The sequence below is a fragment of the Buteo buteo genome, chromosome 16 (assembly GCF_964188355.1).
Source record: "Buteo buteo chromosome 16, bButBut1.hap1.1, whole genome shotgun sequence".
Classification (NCBI taxonomy): domain Eukaryota; kingdom Metazoa; phylum Chordata; class Aves; order Accipitriformes; family Accipitridae; genus Buteo; species Buteo buteo.
In genome coordinates, this window is record NC_134186.1 from 11,494,647 (window position 1) to 11,515,332 (window position 20,686).

General features: G+C 42.4%; 1 protein-coding gene across 16 annotated transcripts in view; it reads left to right on the top strand.

Moving 5' to 3' along the window:
• TSPAN4 (tetraspanin 4) overlaps positions 1-20,686 on the top strand; it is a 470,616-nt gene that overhangs the window by 249,490 nt on the left and 200,440 nt on the right. For 15 of the 16 annotated variants that reach the window (XR_012653138.1, XR_012653137.1, XM_075047863.1 and 12 more), the window contains one exon: positions 2,589-2,668. Coding sequence is in view for 14 of the 16 variants with exons in the window: in XM_075047863.1 (XP_074903964.1) it covers positions 2,606-2,668 (63 nt within the window). In the remaining 2 variants the exon portion in view is untranslated. Of the gene's footprint in view, positions 1-2,320; positions 2,669-20,686 lie in introns of those variants that run through there. The other variant, XM_075047855.1, reaches the window with a different exon arrangement.

A 20,686-nucleotide genomic window follows, 5' to 3' on the forward strand; every position in this document is an offset into this window, starting at 1 on the left:
TGCATAGGCAATTCTGTATACTGACAGGGGACATAGAAAATATTTGAGTCACCTTTGGGTTTCCATTGCCAAACTGGTAAAGTTGCCATACAGACAAGGAGGAAGATTGGAGGCAGAACTGTTTGTTGCCATAGGAAAAATAAATGGTGTATTGGAAACTCAGACTGAGCACAGACCTGCCTGCATGGGACTATCTTCATGTCCTAGGAAAGGAGAAATTCTTTCTGGGGACAGAGTTTATACCGTGCAGGAAAGAGAGGGAGGAAGAGTAGAAGAGTGAGCTCCATCGTGGCTATGAAGTATCTCTGTTCTTAGAGGTAGGGAAATTAAAAAGTGGAAAAGTTGTAAGTCATCCAAAGTTGTTGAAACAGATGGCGCAGGAGTTATTACCCTTGTGTTTTGTGCTCAAGTTCTTTCTCTCTAAAGTTTGCACCAGGTATGCCCAGTGTATTTATAGTTTGCGGAGGAAATGAAGGGAAATAATTAGACTCTAGCTCTGCAGTTTGTAAATTAGCAGAATTAGAAGTTGGTTTGCAAGGGTGAACTGCTCAGGCTGTGTGCAAAACCAGCTCATTTTACTTTTACTAATTTGTTCTTTAATTAATTGGTGCCTATGTCTCTTGATTTGTGCTGAGACTGGCAAGATGCTTCATGCAAGAAACCTATTTTCATCTTGATAAATTCTCTGCTGGGGCAATGATTTTAAAAAATATTAGCCAGCCATCTTCTCACTTAGCTCCAGGAGCTTACGGTCAAAATCATAAGGCAGAGAGAGGATGAGGGAAGGAAGGCAGAGGCAGGCCATCCCGTCTTACAGATGAGGAAGTGGCACGTATGGAGACGAAGTGAGTTACTCGCACGGAGTATTTGGGGCAGGGATGGTAAACGAGTCTTGCTTTCCTGACTGTTAATACAGCAATTGCCGCAGGTTTGGTCAGATTGTTCCTTTCTGAAAAAGTTGTGTGTGGCAGATTTTCAACTCTTTCCTGGCAGTGGGAGTAGCCAGATTTTAGGGAAGTGCTCCCCGTGGGTCGGAGTACGATGCCAATCGGCGAGTTACCGGACAGGGGGAGATGGGCTGCTAGGGAAGCAAGTGACCTGGCCGTACATTTTGCTGAACGATGAGTCCGTGGGACTGAGCGAATTGGGAAAACCCTGGCGGCGGATCCGCAGCGGCACGCACGAACCTCCGGCAAGGGAAGCACGGCCCGTGCTGACCCCGCTCCCCCGCAGCACCCCGAACGCTTGCGCCTGAGAGATTTTGACAGCAGTTACTTATTGCCGTCTCCTTCGGCAGCGCTGCCTGCGTCTCCGGGCAGCGCCTTTTCACGCCGCCCGCCCGCCAGGCTCCGTCTCCGTGCTCGGAGTTTCGGAGCCGGCGGAGGGTGGGGCGGACCGCGGGCGGGCAGAGCCGGGCGGCCCCGAGACCCGCCCCGGGCGGGGGCTCCCGCCGCCCTCCCCGCCGGGCCGAGGCTGCGCCCGCCGCCTCCCGAGCCCGAGGGGAGGTTGCTTACCGCAAAGGTCGGGGGGTGCCGGAGGGTCTGCGAGAGGCGGCGGGAGGGCAGGGGAGGGGAGGGGAGGGGCGGGCGGGGGGCGCCGGGCGAGGCGGCCCCTTCCCCGGCCTCGGCGGGAGGCGCGGGGCCGGGCCGGGGCGCGGCGATGCGGGCGGGCGGGGAGCGCGATTGGCGCGGAGCCCCGGAGGAGTGGCGGCCGCGCTGTGAATGGAGCTCGGAGGCTGGCTTGCCACAGGCTCCCTCCGCACGAAGGGGATACGGGGATCCTTAAAGTGAGCCGAGCGTCTCGGGGCAGAGCGATGGGCCGAAGAGGAGGGGGCCGCGGGAGCTGCTTGCCTTCTGGATAATCGCTGCCCTTGCCCACGAGTCGCGTGCGGCGGCACTCTCTTGTCTGCGTGTGGCCTGCGGAGCTGGGGTTTTATATGGCATTTGCGAGCCAAGCGAGGTCACACTTCCTTTTTTTAAAATTCGTTGCTTTGGGTACAGTATATCTCTCTCTCTTTTTTTCTTCTCTGGTAGCGGGGTGGGCCGGGAGGGACGATCGTGACACCGGAGGGAATGTTTACTTGTGCAGAAGTCTTTCTCATGTGGAAGCACGCTGCTCCCTAACTCCTGGCTAAGCAGACTTCAGTTCACCAACTTTGCTGCTGTACAGCACGTGTAACTTCCTTGACAGGATGGCAGACAAAAGAACAGCTGGTGCAAAGCAGTAGGGGATTTATAGCAAGGAGGAGGAAAGAAAATCACAAACCTTTCACCCACGCCATTGGCAACCAGCAATTGTCAGAGCAGCAGTTGCGACGGGACAAGCTGAAGCCACCATGCGCAGGTCTAGCACCGATGAGTCGACCTATCACAGGAGCCCTTCCCTGGACAGCAAGGATTACAGTTTCGCAAATGGCGCCTTTCGTCGCTACAGCAGCATGTATGGTGGCCAGTTTGGGGCCGCCAGCAACTCTTTTTTTGGATTCCACACCAACCCAGGCCCTAAGGCCACCAAGGCTAAGTACACGTCCCCCAAGGGAAACAAGTACGTTGTCTTTTACCTGGATCTCTCGTTTATTTTTCTCCTAGAACTGAAGAGGTGCAGCATGGCTCACAACTGCCTGCAGTGTATCAAGTACCTAATGTTTGTCTTCAACCTCCTGTTCTGGGTGAGTACATGTTTGAAACTGCAAGATGGTTGTGTTTGTCTGCTTAGTAAGATGGAGGGTGAACTTCTTGCTGCTCTTAAACTTAGAAGTTTAAACTTGGAAGTTGAACAAAGTGGTGCCTAGGTGACCCTTTCGGTGGTCTCATTAATTTGTGTGGACAACCTACTAAGGGTTTCCTTCACCCTCTCATTTCTTGGCCTTCAGCTGTGTTCCAACACCGTGATACAAGGCAAAAGAGTTAGAGGCAAGTTGCATGAATGCCTTCGTCATTTTGTTCCAGTGAGAGCTGTATGCTCGTTTTGTTGCCCTGATCGTTCATTCTCGCATGTGCTTGCCTCAAAAGTCTTGCACAGTCTTAGTGAAATCACTGAGCCATCCATGACTTTAAGGTCAAGCACATGCTTACATCCATTGCTGTATCATGGATGGCGCACTTGGTACATCACAACATTAAAGCCTGTATCGAGAATCTCCAGGTGATCGTTCTCTGTCTCACTCGGTGATGGGTCCTAGCATTGACATTCGCCCCTGAAGATATATGGCTCTGAAGGGTGGAGGGAGACCAGAGCCCTTCTCACTTTTGGGGCTGCTACTCTGTGGCAAGAGCTTATCAAATCACTACGAGGCATGTGTGTGTCAGCAGGACACCGTGATGGGGACATAAGGGTGTGCGTCTCTGCATCATCTTTTTACTAAATGATGTGGCTCTCAACAGCAGGGTGGTTGGGCGTTTCACTGCCATGAAATGGAGCACAGGCTGTGGACAGAGACTAAAGAAGCTCAGTGGGGGGGTCCAGGTTACAAGTGCTGTTTGTCTTGTAAAAAAGGGAGTAGCATGATTGCTTGGGTAGGGGAGGAAGTGATTTCTAGTTCAAAGTCTCTCGTCCAGATTTGTATGTGGGAGGGTCTGTTGCGAGGTCCTCAGAAGGTGCCTTTAAATGCCTTGTTCTTCCAGAGTGGTTTATTAACATGCTGAGGGAAATAAGGGGTATTGTGAAGTGATACTACTTCTGTCCTGGCACTTAAGGAGAGGGTATGTGTTAGCAGTTGGATATTAGCATGTCTGTATTACTGATTGTCTGTGCTCTCATGAATTGTCAGAGATACATGGAGGGTTGCGAGTGCGATGGAAGGAGCTGTTCTCTAGTGTGTGCTGCTGTACAGCTGTTTAAAAACAGGCATGCTGCAGTGCTGGTGCATCAGAAAACACAAAGTGCAGGCAACTTCTGCTGACCTGAGTTGTACCAAGGAGTCATGATATGATAAACTAGGGCAAGTGCACTGAATTGGCATGGTACTAACCAGAGCTATGAAACACAAGGAGGGTGCTCTCTTTACACCCTAGTTAAGCTGGTAGAAAGAGTCTTGGTAAGACTGCAGTCTGTCTTTCAACTCTGACTCTGGTTGCTTCTGCATTCCTAAATATTGTCTAATATTTATTGCCGTTTACTCCAGACCTTTCTGAAAAAGACAAACACTATCTTTCTTGCTCTTTTAAGCCTTGTGCCTCTACTGACTGTCCCTGGTTGAGATTATAGCACTGACAGCTGGTTGAAGTGTGCGCTAGAGAAATGCAATAGGATGCTGGCATTAATAGAGCTTTTCAGGACTATGCATGGCACTGTCACAAAGGATACTCAATTCATTCTGATTCCTTTTACAATACTCATCTTCCACTGAAGCATATGCGTATGATAAGAAGAGGTACTGCTGTAAGTAATGTATGTGTATTTACAAAGGCAAGATGGCCCATAATAATATATCTTTGGCATGCTTTTCAGTAGGAAAGCCTTAGTCCTTTGAGAGAGAAGGAAAGGTTTTTGTCTTTCCCCTGAAACCATTAAAGCTATTCTCAAATGCTTAGAGGGAGAAAAAAGACAGGGGTCCCAAAAAGAGAGAATAAGCATATGCCAACTGTGCTCTTCATGAACTAAAGCATACGAGCAGGGGAGTGGGTGGTGTCAAATACTGCAGCACGATTTCTGTTTTGTTTCCCTTTCACATGCTACCTGCACAGCACGAGTGATTGATGATGATCATGTCCAGATGAGGTTTACACAGCGTGTAGTTATAATAGATGCAGCTCGTCACCTTCTTACAGTGGAGAAAGTAACTAAAAAGAGATGATTTTTAAAAGTACTGGCTTAAGCTGACCTATCTTTAGTAAAAGCAGAAAAAAATTCCCATTTCTAGTGATCAAAAATTTTGGAATGATTACAGGTTGATGATGATGCTTGTCAAGTTGTTGTCAGTTATCTGTCATGTTTTACTTTGTGAAATTAAAGGAGAAGCATCTCTGCAAGAAGACAGGATTTCTCTTTGCATACATGCTCGTGGAAGTTTTGCTGTCTCCACCTTTCCCCTCCACCCTTCTCTAGGTAGTTGGTTAGTGATAGACAATAGTAAGTAGGAAGAGGACTTGTTTTTTTCATGCTTTTACCTCCAAATAAAAACTGCAGTTATTTCCATGTATAGAGAGCAGTCATTGCATTAAATGAATTATATGCCTATTATAGGTTGTTCCTGCTTTTTATTGTTTTGAGCAAAGGCTTTAATTTCCTTCAGAAATCATATTTTCATTTTCTTCTTCCTGTTCCTATTCGTTAACTCCAGTCCATTTAGTGCATCCCTACAGCCTATTTCCCAGTAATTTCAGCTATCTTTCCCACACGTGGCAGGAAAGTAGTCTTCAGTCCTCTGCAACTCTTGTGGGATTGGTGCTGCATTTCTGAGGAAAAGACCCTTTTCTTATAAGTCTGGTGAATTTATAGGAAACAAAATCTCAGAGACCTTGATTTTAAATGTTCCTGGTAAACTTTATTGGACTAGGTGCTGTGTTCATGCTGTAAAATTTTTAAAAGCTGTCATATAACTGTGAAAACAGAGCAAATTTCTCCTCCCCTTTCCAGCAGTTGATGGGAACACAAAACTCCTTCACAGCTGTCAGAGGCTGAGGTGCCTTGTCAGTGTTGGTGCTGAATCAGTCCATTGGTACAACAGACTAGCAGCTATTAATGTAGAGAAAAAATTCTGATAGTCCTAGAATAGCTCTTTTCTCCATGAAGAGTCCTGCACAAATTGCTTGTGGTGCATTTGCAACTACTTTGGGGTATTAAGGTACTGAAACATGGGCAAAATATTGTTAGGCAGCAGCACTGCCACTCTAATGGGAATTGCCATTCAGAGGCCATTTCATGGAATATTGCCAGACGCAGAGAAACCGTCATTGTATCACTCTACCGGTTTGTAAGCTCCCGAAATAACTTTTGTCACCTGATACATAATACTTGCCTGACTTCATTCATTTTTATGGACTTCGATTTTCTTTTGTTGATTGCTGAACCCTTGAGACTAAAGATCACCTCAGATGATCGCAAAGCAGAATATTTTTATTTCATAATGAAATATTTGTATTTCACTGTGAAATACCCAGGGAAGAATGCTTGTTTTCCACATTCTGTCCTCCAAACATCCAGAGTTTCTTTATGACAGTCAGTAAAATGAACTGTTTTCTTTCTGTGCTTGTAATCCAAGGGTCTGCTTGCCTTCTCTTTTTTTGTTAAAAAAAGGTAAGATATATCCTAAGGACTGAGAGAGTGCTACAGAAAGAACAATATCATGTTCTTAACCCCCCTTGGCTTATGCCATCATTCCCACTTTCTTTGACTTCTAACTCCCAAACCTCCAAGACTCAAAATAAAGAAATGCACAGAACTGTACTTGGGTTTCTAGTGGCTCTTGCTTTCCTGAAGTACTACAGAAAACTAGCTAGATTGGTAGCGATTTGCTCACCAAAGAACAGAATACCTATATATGACTCTTCAGGTAATGCTTTAACCAATAGAGAAACTCAGTAGAGGACAGAATTTGCAAAATGCTGTTGTTAGAAGACTAGTTACAGCAACAAAAAGAAAGGAGACAAAGTTTATTATTTATCAAACTTAACATTAATAATTTCTGTGTATGTGTCTCCTTTCCATTGTTAAAACATACTAAAGTTGTATGCACTATAAAGAAGTCAAAGTCTTCAAGATGGTATGTGAAGACTCTAATTCCAGCAGCTGGGCTCCCAAAGACCCAGGGAAATATTCTCTTGTAGCTTGAAAACTTGGGAGTTGCCATCTGCTGGACACACTATGGCTGGGATGAGCAGCTGGAGCTCTGCTTTCCACCTTCCTCCCTGAAGAGATGAGGCAAGGCACTTTGTTTTGCCATTTGGTCCATATAAAATTCCCAACTGATACAGCCCTGAGAATGATGTATTTGGCTTCTGAGACACAAAGTGCAAATCTGAAATGTATGGAAACACAGAGCCAAGGAAGTGGCTGGTAGCACTACTGGATGCACTAGAATTTGTGTGGGGAAAAAACCAACCCAAGAACCTATTTAATCTGATTCCAGGGACCAGCTGTGGGTCTCTTGCTCTGGCTCTGCTGCTGTTGATGGTGCGTGGACCACAGTTTGGGAAGCTCTGCACTAATGAGTGCTGCTGGCCTGGTGCACTAGTGATACTGCCAGCAGTCCATCTTTATTACTTGGATGTAATTGGAAAGGAGGGGAAAGTAATGAAAATGAGAAATCCCTCATTACTGGCATAATTTTCCTTCCTTGCACTTCAGCTTCAGCAGCACAGATATGTCTTGTAAGAACTATCCAAATGTTTATAATATCTGGAAGACTGATTGTGCAGGGCAGCTGGAAAAAGGAACAGCTTCATCTGAAAATGCAACATGGGGTGTTGGATGGTCTTTGAGTGATCCTGGCCAAATTCAGCCAGAGGGTGGAGGCAGAGGGGTGTCTCTTCATTTCTGTGTACCTCGTTGGGAAACCATCTGACATTGTTAGCTTGGGGGGAGCTGTTAGCTGAGCTTATTCCCAAAGCTGTGGAATTTTGTGAGAGAAGAAGCTGATTTTGTTGAATTGGATTCCTTGTCCTTCATCTGCATCCTCCATCAGTCAGCTGAATGAGATTGATGGCTAAAACACCCAGAAACTCTACAGATTGTTAGTGGCCGAGGACAGCAATCATTTTGTAGTTATACTTGGCTGCAGTCTTAAGTTGGTGGAAAAAAAAAATTACCAATAGAGCGGTAAGCCATTTTAAAAGCAGGCCCACCATCTCATCATCATTATTTGTGCATGTTCTCCTCTGATGGGCAAGGGCTGCCACACATCCCATGGAGCTGAGCTTATCAGTTGGAGCTGCTGCATGCTATTCTGCAGGGAAGGCAGTCACATGTCTACCAGTTGGGTGGTGCTGTGAGAAGACAGTTTAATTAGAAATAAGACAGGCTGTGTATTTTCACGTGTATAACAGGTGGATAATCTATGACAAACAAAAACTTGATTAAACAGCAATACAGGCTTTGCTTCTGTGTAATTAAACCATGGGAAGTTTACCCAGAATGTCATTTTCTCTAACTGCCTCTGAGTCTCTAATTCTCCTTTGTTACTTACCTCCTCCAGAAACTGCTCAGTCTGATTGACATCTTATCTCTGACTCTGACTCTGTGAGGATATATTTTTAAGGAGCATTGCTTTTAAAGAAGGGACAGTCATTTGATATGGGAATTACAGACTTCAAAAAATGGCATTTCCATGAGAAGTGGAACTATTGAGGGCTGATACCAAGTGTGAGAGAGATGATTGTATTACCTGATGTCTGATTTATATGGGCACCAATTAGAGCTTTTCCCCATAGTGGTGCCATTCATACAGTCTCTTTCCTGCATGGATTCTGATGTCTAATAGGGGTTGGGGATCATGCTGGAGTCTCATCTTGACATTGCTAAGGGCTACATTTGCTACCTAAATGCATAGCTTCTGAAAACCTTTAGGAAGTTAATGACTTTGAAAGGGTGCATATCTGTCAAATCAGGCTAACAGTGACAAATGGACTCACAAGTTATTCGTGGGATACTCAGACAAAACAGTTCAATTTCATAATCTTCTTTTCCTTAGGAAATCAGGCTCAGAAGGCTCTTAATAGATGAGGAAAAAAAAGTGTCTTAAAGTTGACTATATAATAGATACCATCTTCAAATTGCTCACTGTAGACTAGTTCCTGCCTCCGTTACTCATGACAAAGAGTAGCTTCATTGCTTTAGGTGGGTTTGCTAACCTATTGATATGCTTTTTGGCCATGAGTATTGGCAAGGACTAAGCACCTTGCCTTATAAGTTTTGCTGTCAAGTATATCCACTGTACCTAATTCAGACTTACTTGTAGTAGAAAAGACTGAGGAAACCCACCAGTGGATAAACCGAAAGGATATGGCGTGTTGCAGTTTTGGAGAGATTGGCCTTTTAAAAGCAATGAGCGAAATGGCTGCAAACATTATTCCCTCTTCTGGACAATGACAGATACTAAATCTATTGCGGCCAATACTTTGAACTATACAGAGGAAGACAAAAGGCAAATGAGATAATTTCTGTCATTATTCCTCCTCCTCCATATTTTGGCTTGAAGATTTTTGAAGACTAGCCAGTGCTTCTTTCTTACATGTGATTTCTCATCATGGGGGCTATAATCAAAGTCAGAGTAACTGCTGCAACATACACTGTCACCTCACACTTCATTCTGCCTGTGTATCAGATCCTTTTCACCTCCTTTTGGCATTTATTTTAGAGTATGAGCCTTTTGGACAGGTGGCTGTTTGCAACTCCGTACCCGCAGAGTATCTAGAAGAATAAAATCCCAGTCTCAGTTTGTCTCCAGACACTACTGTTTCAAACATGATAGCTATTAATACTGCTATGTGATTTATTTATTTAGAACATAACTTTTGGCTAAGGTAGCAAATCTGTACAAGTTACTGTATGAATAATGTACAGTATCTATATAAAATATATAAAGACACTTCTCTGGTATTTATAGTGTAAAGTGAGCACTGCTAGGTCAAAAATGAAATGTGGAGTTGGATGGAATGACTTTTGCATACTCATGCAGATTGGAGATAGTAAATTGTATTTTTTAGTACTGTCCTGTAATTGTTTCTCCAGGAAATGTTAAACCATCACAGGATGCAACAGAAGTAAATGAAATTGAAATTGCAGTCTGTAATTAGACTGTCATACTGTAACACATCTTAAATCTGTCTTCAACAGGAAAAACTAACACCCTCCAAAAAACCCTCCCAACCTGCTTCAAGTGTGAATGCATGCAGAACCTTATAATTTAACAAGATTCAACTGAGGCTTGTTCTAAAGATGCCATACATTTGAAATAGTAGTTTGGATGAGACAGAAGGTTGATGTACAAGGACAGAGGACCAGAATGACTTGGTCTTGTGAGTTTTTATACAAAGACTTTCAAGACTTTGGGGTGTTTGTTTTGTTGGGATTTTTTGTTTGTTTGTTTGTTTTCTGCTTGCTTTTCCAGATTGCTGATATAGCCCTTTTTATTCTTTCCTTGGCCACGATACCTTTGTTTGCTCTCAAGTACTTTCAAAATAGTGCAGCAGCAGCTATTGCTCCGCGTCATCTTATTCTTGGAGCCCCTCTGATCTGTACACTTTAGGGTTGGCTGTAAATCCAGATCAGCTTGATCCACACTGGCTTATTATATTAATACTTTGTCTACTCTTGTTTCTGCTGGGCATGTTATGCCATACTTGATTATCTGCTCTTCTCACAAGCATCTTTGTGTCTTCACCCCAATCTATCCTTTATGGGAAAATCCTGGTTACTAAAGCTTCCCTTTCCCCTCCAGCTGTATTTTGTAAACTCCTTTTTCAGAAGTCATCCTCTGTGATGCCTGTAAACACTGCATCTGATGACCGTGAAATGATAGTGATTTATTAGTGCTGATTTTGTTTGTTACGCATGTTTATTGTGCATAGCGATTAATCTGTGCTGGCTCTTATTTAATGCTTTTTCTCCTCCAGCACCCCATGCTTACACATTTCTTTACATGAGGTGTTCAGGGAGGAACTTTTTTTTCTGTATATCATTCCTGGCTCTATCCATGGGGACTTTGATAATGTAGAGGCCTCTGAATATAACTTACAGTGGGAGTGAGCTTTCTTGGCTTCTGCTTGTAGTTATTACTAGATGCTTTGTTGGCAAAACTATCAAGTGTCTGCTCCCACTCCATTCAGATAGACAGCAGGCTTCCCCCTGTGCCTAACAGGATTTAGTTTGAGGCTTGGAGAACAAGGAAGACAGTGCTGTGAGGAAGGGAAACCCAACCAACCACCTGCCCTTCATGCAGGTGTCAGTTTGCCCTTTATTTTTCCGTGTGAAGTTCACTTTCTTTTTCCCTACAAGGCTTTTCTTTGTCACAGTGACCAACTTTAATGATGATCAACCAGCACAGGGTGCAATACTTGGAATTAAACAACTTAAGTCTCTTATTTAAAACAGGCTTAGCACTTAGGAGCAAAGAACTTAATTGACTTAACAAATGACACTGTGGCAGGCCTACAGTGGGATTACAAAGCCTTTGCGTAAACTGCAGTTACACCAGCAAAATTGTGCTCGTGCCAAGAAAGCTTGTTTTTGTTCAGAGGACTGGTGTAGGCTGTAATGGCAAAAAGTGCTTTTGCTAGTATTAGTTGTTCCCCCAGTAGGGGCTTTGCTGGAATAACATGCAGGCAATTTTTTTTTATTATTCCACAAGGCTTAAGAGTGGTGGTGCGCTCTCTGTGCTGCCATCAGACAACACTGAACCCCAAGAGACCGAATGGAGCTGGGAAGAGGAAAGGTGAATGTTGCCTGAAGGAAATGACATTTTGTTGTTGCTCAGTGGTTGTAGGCTTTAAACTATGCAACAGCACGAGGAGGCACTACCATCTTAGCTGTGAGCAAGGTGCTTCCCTCAGGAATAGAAAGGAGGGGTGAGAGCTTAATCTCTAGGGAAAGAGAGCAGCCAGCAGCTGCTATGGCAAAATTAGGTAGTGGCTCCAGCTTGTTTTATATCTCCTCCTTCCTTCTTTAATTGCCAGTTGTTTTGCCCATGCTGTCTACACAATATTTAGAAGAGAGAGCACAGAGAAGGAGCTAGATTCTCAGTAAGTATGTTAATTCACTTCTCTACAAGCACCAAGACCAGGTACCTCTGTGCTGCTACGCTTGGAAAGTCTCATCTGATGGCTTCCTCCATAGGAAACAATCTCATGGGCATCAAACCTCCTGAGGGGTTCTTCACCTCCCATGCTGTGGTCTTCCAGTAGTGGTACCTGCAATTTCTGGTCTTGTTGAAGTTCCTGTGACAACCTGGGAGTCAACCTAGTAGCAGCAAGGGTAAAAGTCTCCGTGGGAAACACCATATGTGAGCGTGTTTGGTTCTGTTGAGCATCTGGATTTTCCTCTAGGTCATCTTACTATAGAACATTTCTGTGACATTGCTGATGTTCTTTATTCCCTCAGTATTCACCAGTGGCTATTATGAAGGTATATACTGGGTGAGATGGACTTACAAGTCTTTTATAAAACATAAAACAGAGCTCCAGATTGTCCTGAACCACTTAAGCATTCAAAAAACCATCTTGGTTATCTTTCAATAAGAATTTTTTAAACACCCACCACCACCACCAGTGAAAACTACACTTTTAGATATGGTTATTTATGGCCATTTTATTACATTACTTTTTTCTGAAGTCCCTCTACAAATTGACCTTAAGTTCTATCCTAGCTACCACATTGCTGCTGTCAAGTTTGTAAACATTCGTAAATGGACTGCCTTCATATTGGCCAATTGAACACTTGTACTCTTGTTTTGTAAGTGATGCTTATCCAGGGTTGTAGCACAAATTGTTTACTTATGTCTGAAGAAATCTTTTCACTAATCCATTTGTGGCAGCCTGCGAAGGAGCTGAGGTGACAAATTTGATACAATTTTCTGCCACAAAACAACTGGAACTCTGGATGTGAATTGAGCTCCACTGCCACCTGCAATCTGTTACGAGCTCCCATCCTTGAAGACCAGAGTTTTTAACACATCTGCCATCTTTTGTACTTGTTATATCCATGCAGAATACTTGGTTGTTTTAGAATGACTTTGCAAACTAAAGTAAAGAACCCAGAAATGGTCTAATCCATCCTGTATACACATGCTGCCACTACCTAAGGATACACTGAAGCATCTTTGGGCATGAAAAAGAAGACATTGTTTTGTTGTTTATTCATAGGTCACTCCATGACCTCCAACCATGAGACTTTTTCACTTTTGTACCTTACTTGTACTTTTCTGATGTTTGCAAGCCCCAAATGTTGTAGCAATAACAGTCTGATGCAGCTTTTTGGCTGGTCTTTCAGTGCAAAGAAAACCAGGAACAATTTGAGTGTGCATGAGTCCATTCACTGTAGCCCTATGTATTACAACTCGCAAGAGCTCATTTTCTGTTTTTTCTTGTTCCATATCTTTTACCAGTGGTGGGATTCACTTTGTACTGTGGAGAACATGCTGATTGGATCTTGTGCTGCTTTGGTGCCCTTGCCCTCCTCTCCCAGTGGCAGATATGATAAAGGATCACTATTTGCATCTTGCTTGGTGTGTTAGAGCTCAGTGTCACAGTGTGGAACACTCTGGGATACTGCTCCTCTGTAGTCAGGCTGTTGCCTTCCTGGTGCTCCTTACTACAGAAAGTTGAAACTAGAGCTATATATGATCACAATGTTTCTGGTAGCCAAAGTGAGAAGTGTCTAACACTCCAGGCTAAACTCTTGTGTCCCTTTTCCATGTCAGCATTGCTGCGTCCTGCAAAGGCACATTAACATGGCAGCAAAACAACAGGCCTTTCAGGGGGATCATCTGGCAGGTAAAATTACTGCTCCAGTGCCACAGGGAGCATTCAGGTTCAACTCAGAGACAAAGAAACAGCATAGTGAGTTAGGATCTATTTATTTGAAATAAGCATAATTGAAATCCTATGTGTAATTTATGACAACTTCCATTTGTATTCCTTGGGTAAATTCACTCAGGACCTGAAATATTTTTACCATACTCTTATCAATCTGTCTTTTTGAATATGCTCTTGTGTGTCAGTTACAACATGTATCCCTTCTCAGGCTCCAATTTCCATTTGTAAATAGGTTTTAGGTATATTATTCTTGGAGAAAAATCAACTAACAATCACTGAAAAAAAATGTTCTGTTCCTAAGGAGAGTGAATGTCTCCACTTACGGTACTGCTTAAATTGTAATCCCGAAAAAACACAGACTGGACAGTCCCATTTTGTAACACTGCTGATACTAAAGGGATGTTTCATTAGCCTAGAAAACATCTGATGAAATTCTGGCATTTTTAAAATACTGAATTTCTGACTGCCTTCATTTCTCAACAAATACTCCATAGGCTTTTCAAAATTAAGGAATAGGTCCTTCTTCAAGCACAGTTTTTTTTTTCCTTTGCTTTCTTAGCTGCTGGTACCTTCCTCTAAGATTCCACTTGCTCTCCAAAAAACTCCAAAAGTTACAGTGAGTTGTTATTTTGTGGCTGTAACTTGGAAATACTTAATATTTTGTCACTGCAGTTGAAATTTCTCTCTCCCAACCCATTCAATTCCCAGCTTAGTATTTTTAGCACAAGCTTCTTACAGTTACTTGTCACCTTCTCTGTAATAGCAGTGTGGATTTCCCTGTGCATGTGGGTGGTGAGCAATTGCACTGTGCATCACTTGTATATTCTAATCCTTTTATTATTACTGCTGTCATTTTATTAGTGTTATCATTATCATTATTAGTTTCTTCTTTTCTGTTCTATTAAACCGTTCATATCTTAACCCACAAGTTTTACTACTTTTCCCGATTTTCTCCCCCATCCCACTGGGGGTGGGGAGCGAGTGAGCGGCTGCGTGGTGCTTAGTTGCTGGCTGGGGTTAAACCACAACAAGAAAGTAAAGCAGGGCTTTATAAAAGGCACAGTAAGAAGCTTTTACAAGGTTATCAAAGCCTTAGATGCATGTTCTGAGATCTCCAGAGCCTTCCAAAAGACTTACAAAAACTTTGTTGTGACATTTCAGTGCTGCTTCTGACTTTGTCCTGAGCTGGAAAAGGAGATGCTTAAAAAAAAATGAACTCTAGGAAACATAGTTGGGTGTTCACCCCAGACATGTTTTGTGTGGAATGTAGAACCATTTGTTTTATCTGAACGGTTTCATTGCTGCATGCGTATGTGTGTGCATGTGTATGAGAGAGTGAGATAACTGAGTTTTTGTGAGTGGGTGTTCAATTTTGGCTAACAAGATCCTATTTCACTTAGAGTTTGGAATAACAAGTGACAGCTGTGGGACTTAAAGATGTATCGGGTTTGGAAGTTATAATGATGTTACACCAGAATAGTAGGTGTATATATTGGACAGGCGTATTTTGGTCTAGGGGGGGAAATATACATCAAGTTTTATGAATATTTAGGGATATTAAGAGAAAATCATATCAATTTCCTTGAAATAAATAGTACAAGATAAAAGATAAGAGTTGCAAGAGACACTGTGTATATAAGAGGATTCCAATACAAAATTATTACTTTACCAAGATCCATAGATCATGGAATAGAAAATCTCAGAAGACTTTTTTGGCAAGAGATGCTGTGTATATAAGAGGGATCCAATACAAAATAATTACTCTACCAAGATCTGTAGATCATGGAATAGAAAGTCTCAGCAGACTTTTATGGCAGGTTACCTGTTAGGGAAGGAATTCACAAACCAGGCTATTTACTTACTGTGGAACTATATTTGAAACTTTTTTTGATAAAACAGATTATCTCTAACATTACTGGGGAAGTCTCAAAAGATTTGAAATAAACAATTTCCCTCTACTATCCAATTAAAAACAATACCCGAGATATGGGATTAAATACTTTTGTTCTCAGAAAACTGCTTGAGCAATATCATCAAAGAATATCCTTGTTTCTATATAGTTGCTTTAAAATCAATATGGTGAGCTCAGTCTAGGCCTCTGCACAGCCAGCATCACTGCATTTGCTTGTGCTGCAGGACCTGATGCTCGTCTCCCTCGCTGGAGAGGCATTTAGCTTGTGTCAGATAGCTTAACTACATGTCATTAGGTGTGAAAGTGTAAAATTGTGTTGTCTAATACAGATGTTGTTTTTGAAAAAGTTGAAAGGCAATTAAATAAAAATGAAATACTGTAATATTTTAGACTGGCTTTACTTGTAGGATTTTCTTAATTTACTTTTCTACTTACAATTGAAGACATGATTTTAAAAAATTTCTTATATATAAATTGTGAAAATATTCAGCAGAGCAGAAGTCTTAATCTTTTGGAAAACAACATCCCCTTACAAACTCAGTTATCTAATAGCAGCCATTCCAGGCTATTAGGTGGTTAATAGGTGCGCCAGAAGAGAAAATACATTGTCAAATGTTACAGCTGGAAGTGAATTTTGAAAGAGTTGTGCTTTTGGGTCTATGATATTTAGAGTGTATAGTTTATACACATGGTAGGAGGAAGGAAAAAAGAGGATGTTTGAAGAGCCTGTGTGTTTCTTAGCTTTTTCAAGAAGTGTCCACTACTTAGCCATTAATTACTATATAATTTGTATGATTGGGAATGACTGAGTCATCTGTACTGGTGAGATTTTCTGATACTGACAGTTTTGAGCCTGGTGTGTTCAAAAGGACTACTATGACTTAAATATCCATGTCCTGTTGAATTTCCATTATAGCATCTTTTAGGTCCTATGAAGTTTTACTCCAAGTCTCTCTCCTCAGACTCTTCAGTCAGTTACAACTTCTTCCAATCTCTACCCCCTACTTCTGCCTGCAGAAGAGGAGAGGAGCTTTGTCCTTGAACAAGGCATCTGTGACATGGATCCAAGAAAGCAGGTCCTCACCTCTCATCCTCCAGACTCATGTGATTCTCTTAGCAAACGTCAAGACTGAGCAGAATTGTTTACCATGTCGCGTGTGGTGTCATATAATCCAGGATTTACATGAAAGGCAGAAGGCTGAAGTAATTTCAGTAGTCTTAGATGCTCTGCTTCTAGTTGTCTGATCAAGTCCTTTTTTCCAAGTGAGGGAAGCCCTAAGAATGGCACAGCAAGACTGAGTTTTCTTGTAGCACTGTGATAACCTTTGTATTGGGTTTGTGTGGCAAGGTTTTGGTAGCAGAGGAGCCAGGGTTAATCCACCACAACCTTTTAGCAGGTTGCATTTAATTTTCGGCTTCTACCTCTGTGGCTACTGCTGCACCTCATACTGGGGTTGTTTTTTGGAAAACTAGAAAATAGGCTCTGCTTAAAAAACAGCTGCAGAGGGTTTGGGCTTCTTGTGTCTTGAATAATTTGGGTAACTTTTATAATCTGAGAAGAATAGATCTGAAATTTTACAAAATGACCTACAATGGAGAAATACCACTTTTGTACTGCTTCTGTGGGTGCTGATGGGCTGGCAGGTTTCCATATACCCCTCCACATGTCCCTGCTTTGGGACTTTCCCTTTCTTGCTCCTCTGCCTCTGTTGGCAATTTATTCTGTCTCTGGAGTTACCCATGCAGGTACACACTGGTGGGTTCATTCTTTGGGTGAATGTTGCAATTGTGTAGATAGTGTTGACAGGGATTTTTCGGTTTTCTTTTTTCTTACTTCATTTGCATACACTGTACTTTCCTGAGTCTTCAGAAGAAGAACCTGGGGCCATTGAACCAGAGGACGTGTGTATCCCCAAGAGGATTCTGTCACCAAGGAAGTGTTAGTAATGAGCTGTCTCTTAAGTCTTCCACTCTGCCCTGGTTGTTTGTCTCGGTAATTGGTAGGTACACTCCTCTAGGAAGCCCTAAACTTGCTGTCTGCTTCTTTTGAAAATGTTATTAATTAAGCAGGAAGTTGTATTATTGGCTTGAACTTTATAGCTGCCCTTGACACTCCAGAGGGTTTGTGCAGTGATCTAGATATTGTTTATATATGGCAGGCTTTTTTAATTACCTTTGATCCTAAGTTTTTAACAGTTCCTTCTAATCTACTACCTGTAAGCCTGACAGAAGGATCATACAACTGGGAGAGTTTAATTCTGGTATCAGGCAGAGCTGAATAAGCTATTAAAAATATTTACTCATGAGTTATTTGATCAAATTCATAAAATGTGAAAGCAGCTTTACAGAAACAGTGTAAAAATGTAGCATAAATTTAGAAATCTCTGCCCTTGCTGCCCTCACTTCAAATTGACTGTTTCAGAGGAGCACATGCCTGTTAAATAGCATGACAGAGGGACAGAGGCAGCAGCACTGTCGTATCTGGTGCAAGTCTCTAACAAATGCTTAATTTTGATCTTTTGGCAGCATTTGATGTTAATAGACTGCAAGGTGCTTTTTTTTCCTGCAAGTTAAAGTGGTTGGTGATGTGCCTGGGGCTGCTTCCATCCCCCCCTTCTATGTGGTTTGTGTAATTTTTAGCAGCTATAGGTCACTTGATTGTGAAAGGCTTGTCTTCAAAGACTTAAACATGCCAGTTCTTGTGGAGCATTCTTCCTGCTTCTTTTAGTGAGATCGTGTCTGGGTGGAAGTGCCATGGAGAGGACTGTGATACCAAACCTTGCTCTTTTAGTTGCACATGTGATGCATCTGTTGATTACTGAGAAATTATGTCACTAGCTAGGGCTGCTGGAGAGAGACCCTTTTAGCATCGCTCATTGCCCAAAGAAATTGTGAGTAGCAGGAAGATCTCATGCATGTACAGACATATGTGTTGAGGCAGTGAGGGAGGACAAGAGCACTGAGGACCTGTGTGAGAATCTGCATGTATCATTCACAGTCAGAAAGTGTAACTTTCATTTGTATGTCTTACAAAGCACTGTTCTTATTTATCGTTTCCAAACCTCTCATCAACAGTACTTATCACAGCTCTTGCCTGCACGGCGATTTCCTCTCGACAGATCTTTAAGCAGCACAAGTGCTGCTGCTGCAGTCTGCTTGAATCCTTTGATTCTGTGAATTTCCTTGATTCTGTGTCTTTTACCCAGCATTTTCCATATTGACTTCAGCTTCTCCTTATCTTCTTTAGGGAAAAAATCCTAAGGAAGGTTTGCTACTGACGCTGCTTCTGCAGAAGTGGTTGCCCATCTCAGTGTCTCCCTTCTCTTTGTCTGGATGAGTTGATTTAAACATTTCCTCTGGATGGTTTTATTGCAACTGATTTTTATTATTGTTGTTATGATCATTCTGAAACCACATCAGCTATATCCTCAGGCTTTTTCCTTTTATTTATTTGGTATTCATTTTTCATTACACAAGCATTACTGCACTTGATCAGACAAGCATTGTCTAATCTGAAGCCCATGCCAGACACCTCAGGAAAAGGTGCTGAAAACCTAAAATGGGCAGTTATTGCAGGTAATTTATGGTTGACTTATCTGGGGATGTTAAGACCATGTATATAAAGCCCAGAGTGGTGTTTCAGTTCTGTTGAAACCAGTGTGAGAAGCTCCACAGGTTCCAGTAAGATGAGGATTTTGTTGACCATTTGTATCAGCTCCAGAGGTTAAGATATTAGTTTTTTTAGAAGACACGTACTCCTATAGCTTGGAGACTTTGTAGCATTATAGTTTTGAAGATACAGTTCCCTCTGTTCAGTCAATACAATACTATCTTGGTAGGTTACAGGGATCTTTCAGTGGAGTAACCTTCCCAGTGGTTGTGACCTAATTTGTCCTTCTGGAATGGCATCCCATCGATTTTTGTCACTCTGCCATGCTCAGGAAGTGCCTCTTTTGTCAAAGCCCTCTTTTACTGGCAGGTATTCAGACTCATCTGTTTTAGCACTTGAGCTTCTCATATTGGTATACAGGCCCTTATTGCTTCTATTTCTGGGCTTGTGCCTTTTTTGCGTGCCCCCTCCCCCCCTCCCCCCCTTTTTTTAATTCTTTTTTTAATTCTTTTTTTCAATTCAACACCTGTAATACCCCGAAAGTATCCAAAATGTACTTCTTCCATTTTGGTCTGTTTTTCCTGGCGTTCGCTCATGGGTATTCTGTCCTTGTCTTCAGTTATCTCTTGATTATTGGCTCAAAATTTTAGAAAATGTCTTGTCTTTAACATTGTGCAGTAGGGAATGTTTTGGCAAACAGGACAGTCTACCCATAAACCCATTCAAATATCTTACCAACTTGGCCCTTAAAAGTGAGCACTCGCCTGTGCTAGGAGGAGTTTTATCAACCCCTTAATGAATGCCTGTTTTGCTGATATACACAGGAACTAGTGCCTGAGTTATCTGGCAGAAGCATCCTTCAGTTGGTATAATCAATTGCTATATTACTCATCTTCAGACTAATCAGACCTGATTTGACATAAACCCCATGTGTCTGGAGTCTAAATCCAGGATGCACATGAGAGATCAGGGAAGATTGTCCACAGCGGGTCTGATTAGTACATGCTTTTTTTAGCTTGGTCAGCACTCCTGATTTTGTAACGGGGGTCGTGATTGATGTACTGTAGTTCCTTATGTGTAAGAGAGCTAGTCCATGCAGGCTTTTACTGTCAGACTTTCCCTGCTATCATCAGATGTAGTTTCACTAAATGTGCTCAGTTATAGGGAAAGATGCTGGGTATTAAAATACGTTTAAGCAATGTTTATGTTCTACTCTGCAAAATCCAAAGACAGTTCCTTATGTTTGCCTTTTCCTTTCCCACATCTTCACCTTCATTAAATATCATTGATACGTGTCTATTCAGGAAATAGCAATTAGGTACCTTCATCTGGTAAGGCAACAAGCTCCTGATTAACAAAATGCTGCATGTCTGCGAAATTCCAGGTCATGCAAGTACTGCCAGTCCATGATGCTCCCATGGTGCTGTTTGCTGCCTGCTTGCATGGGGGGATGCAAGGGCTGCTATCCTATGCCAGTCCACATCACATCCCAGTCTGTAATGAATCTGTGTGTCACAGAGCACAGGAGTGTTGCAAAGGCTCCCCAAAATTTTGCAGGACAGACAACCCGAGGTGGCAGAGCTGCCTGCAGCCACAACAGGCTGAATAAAAGGGAAGCCCCAGACTCCTTCTTTCTTGCTGCTCTTCCACAAATGTGATTCCATCTTCTAAGAAGCCCTGGTGTTGTCTTCAGCT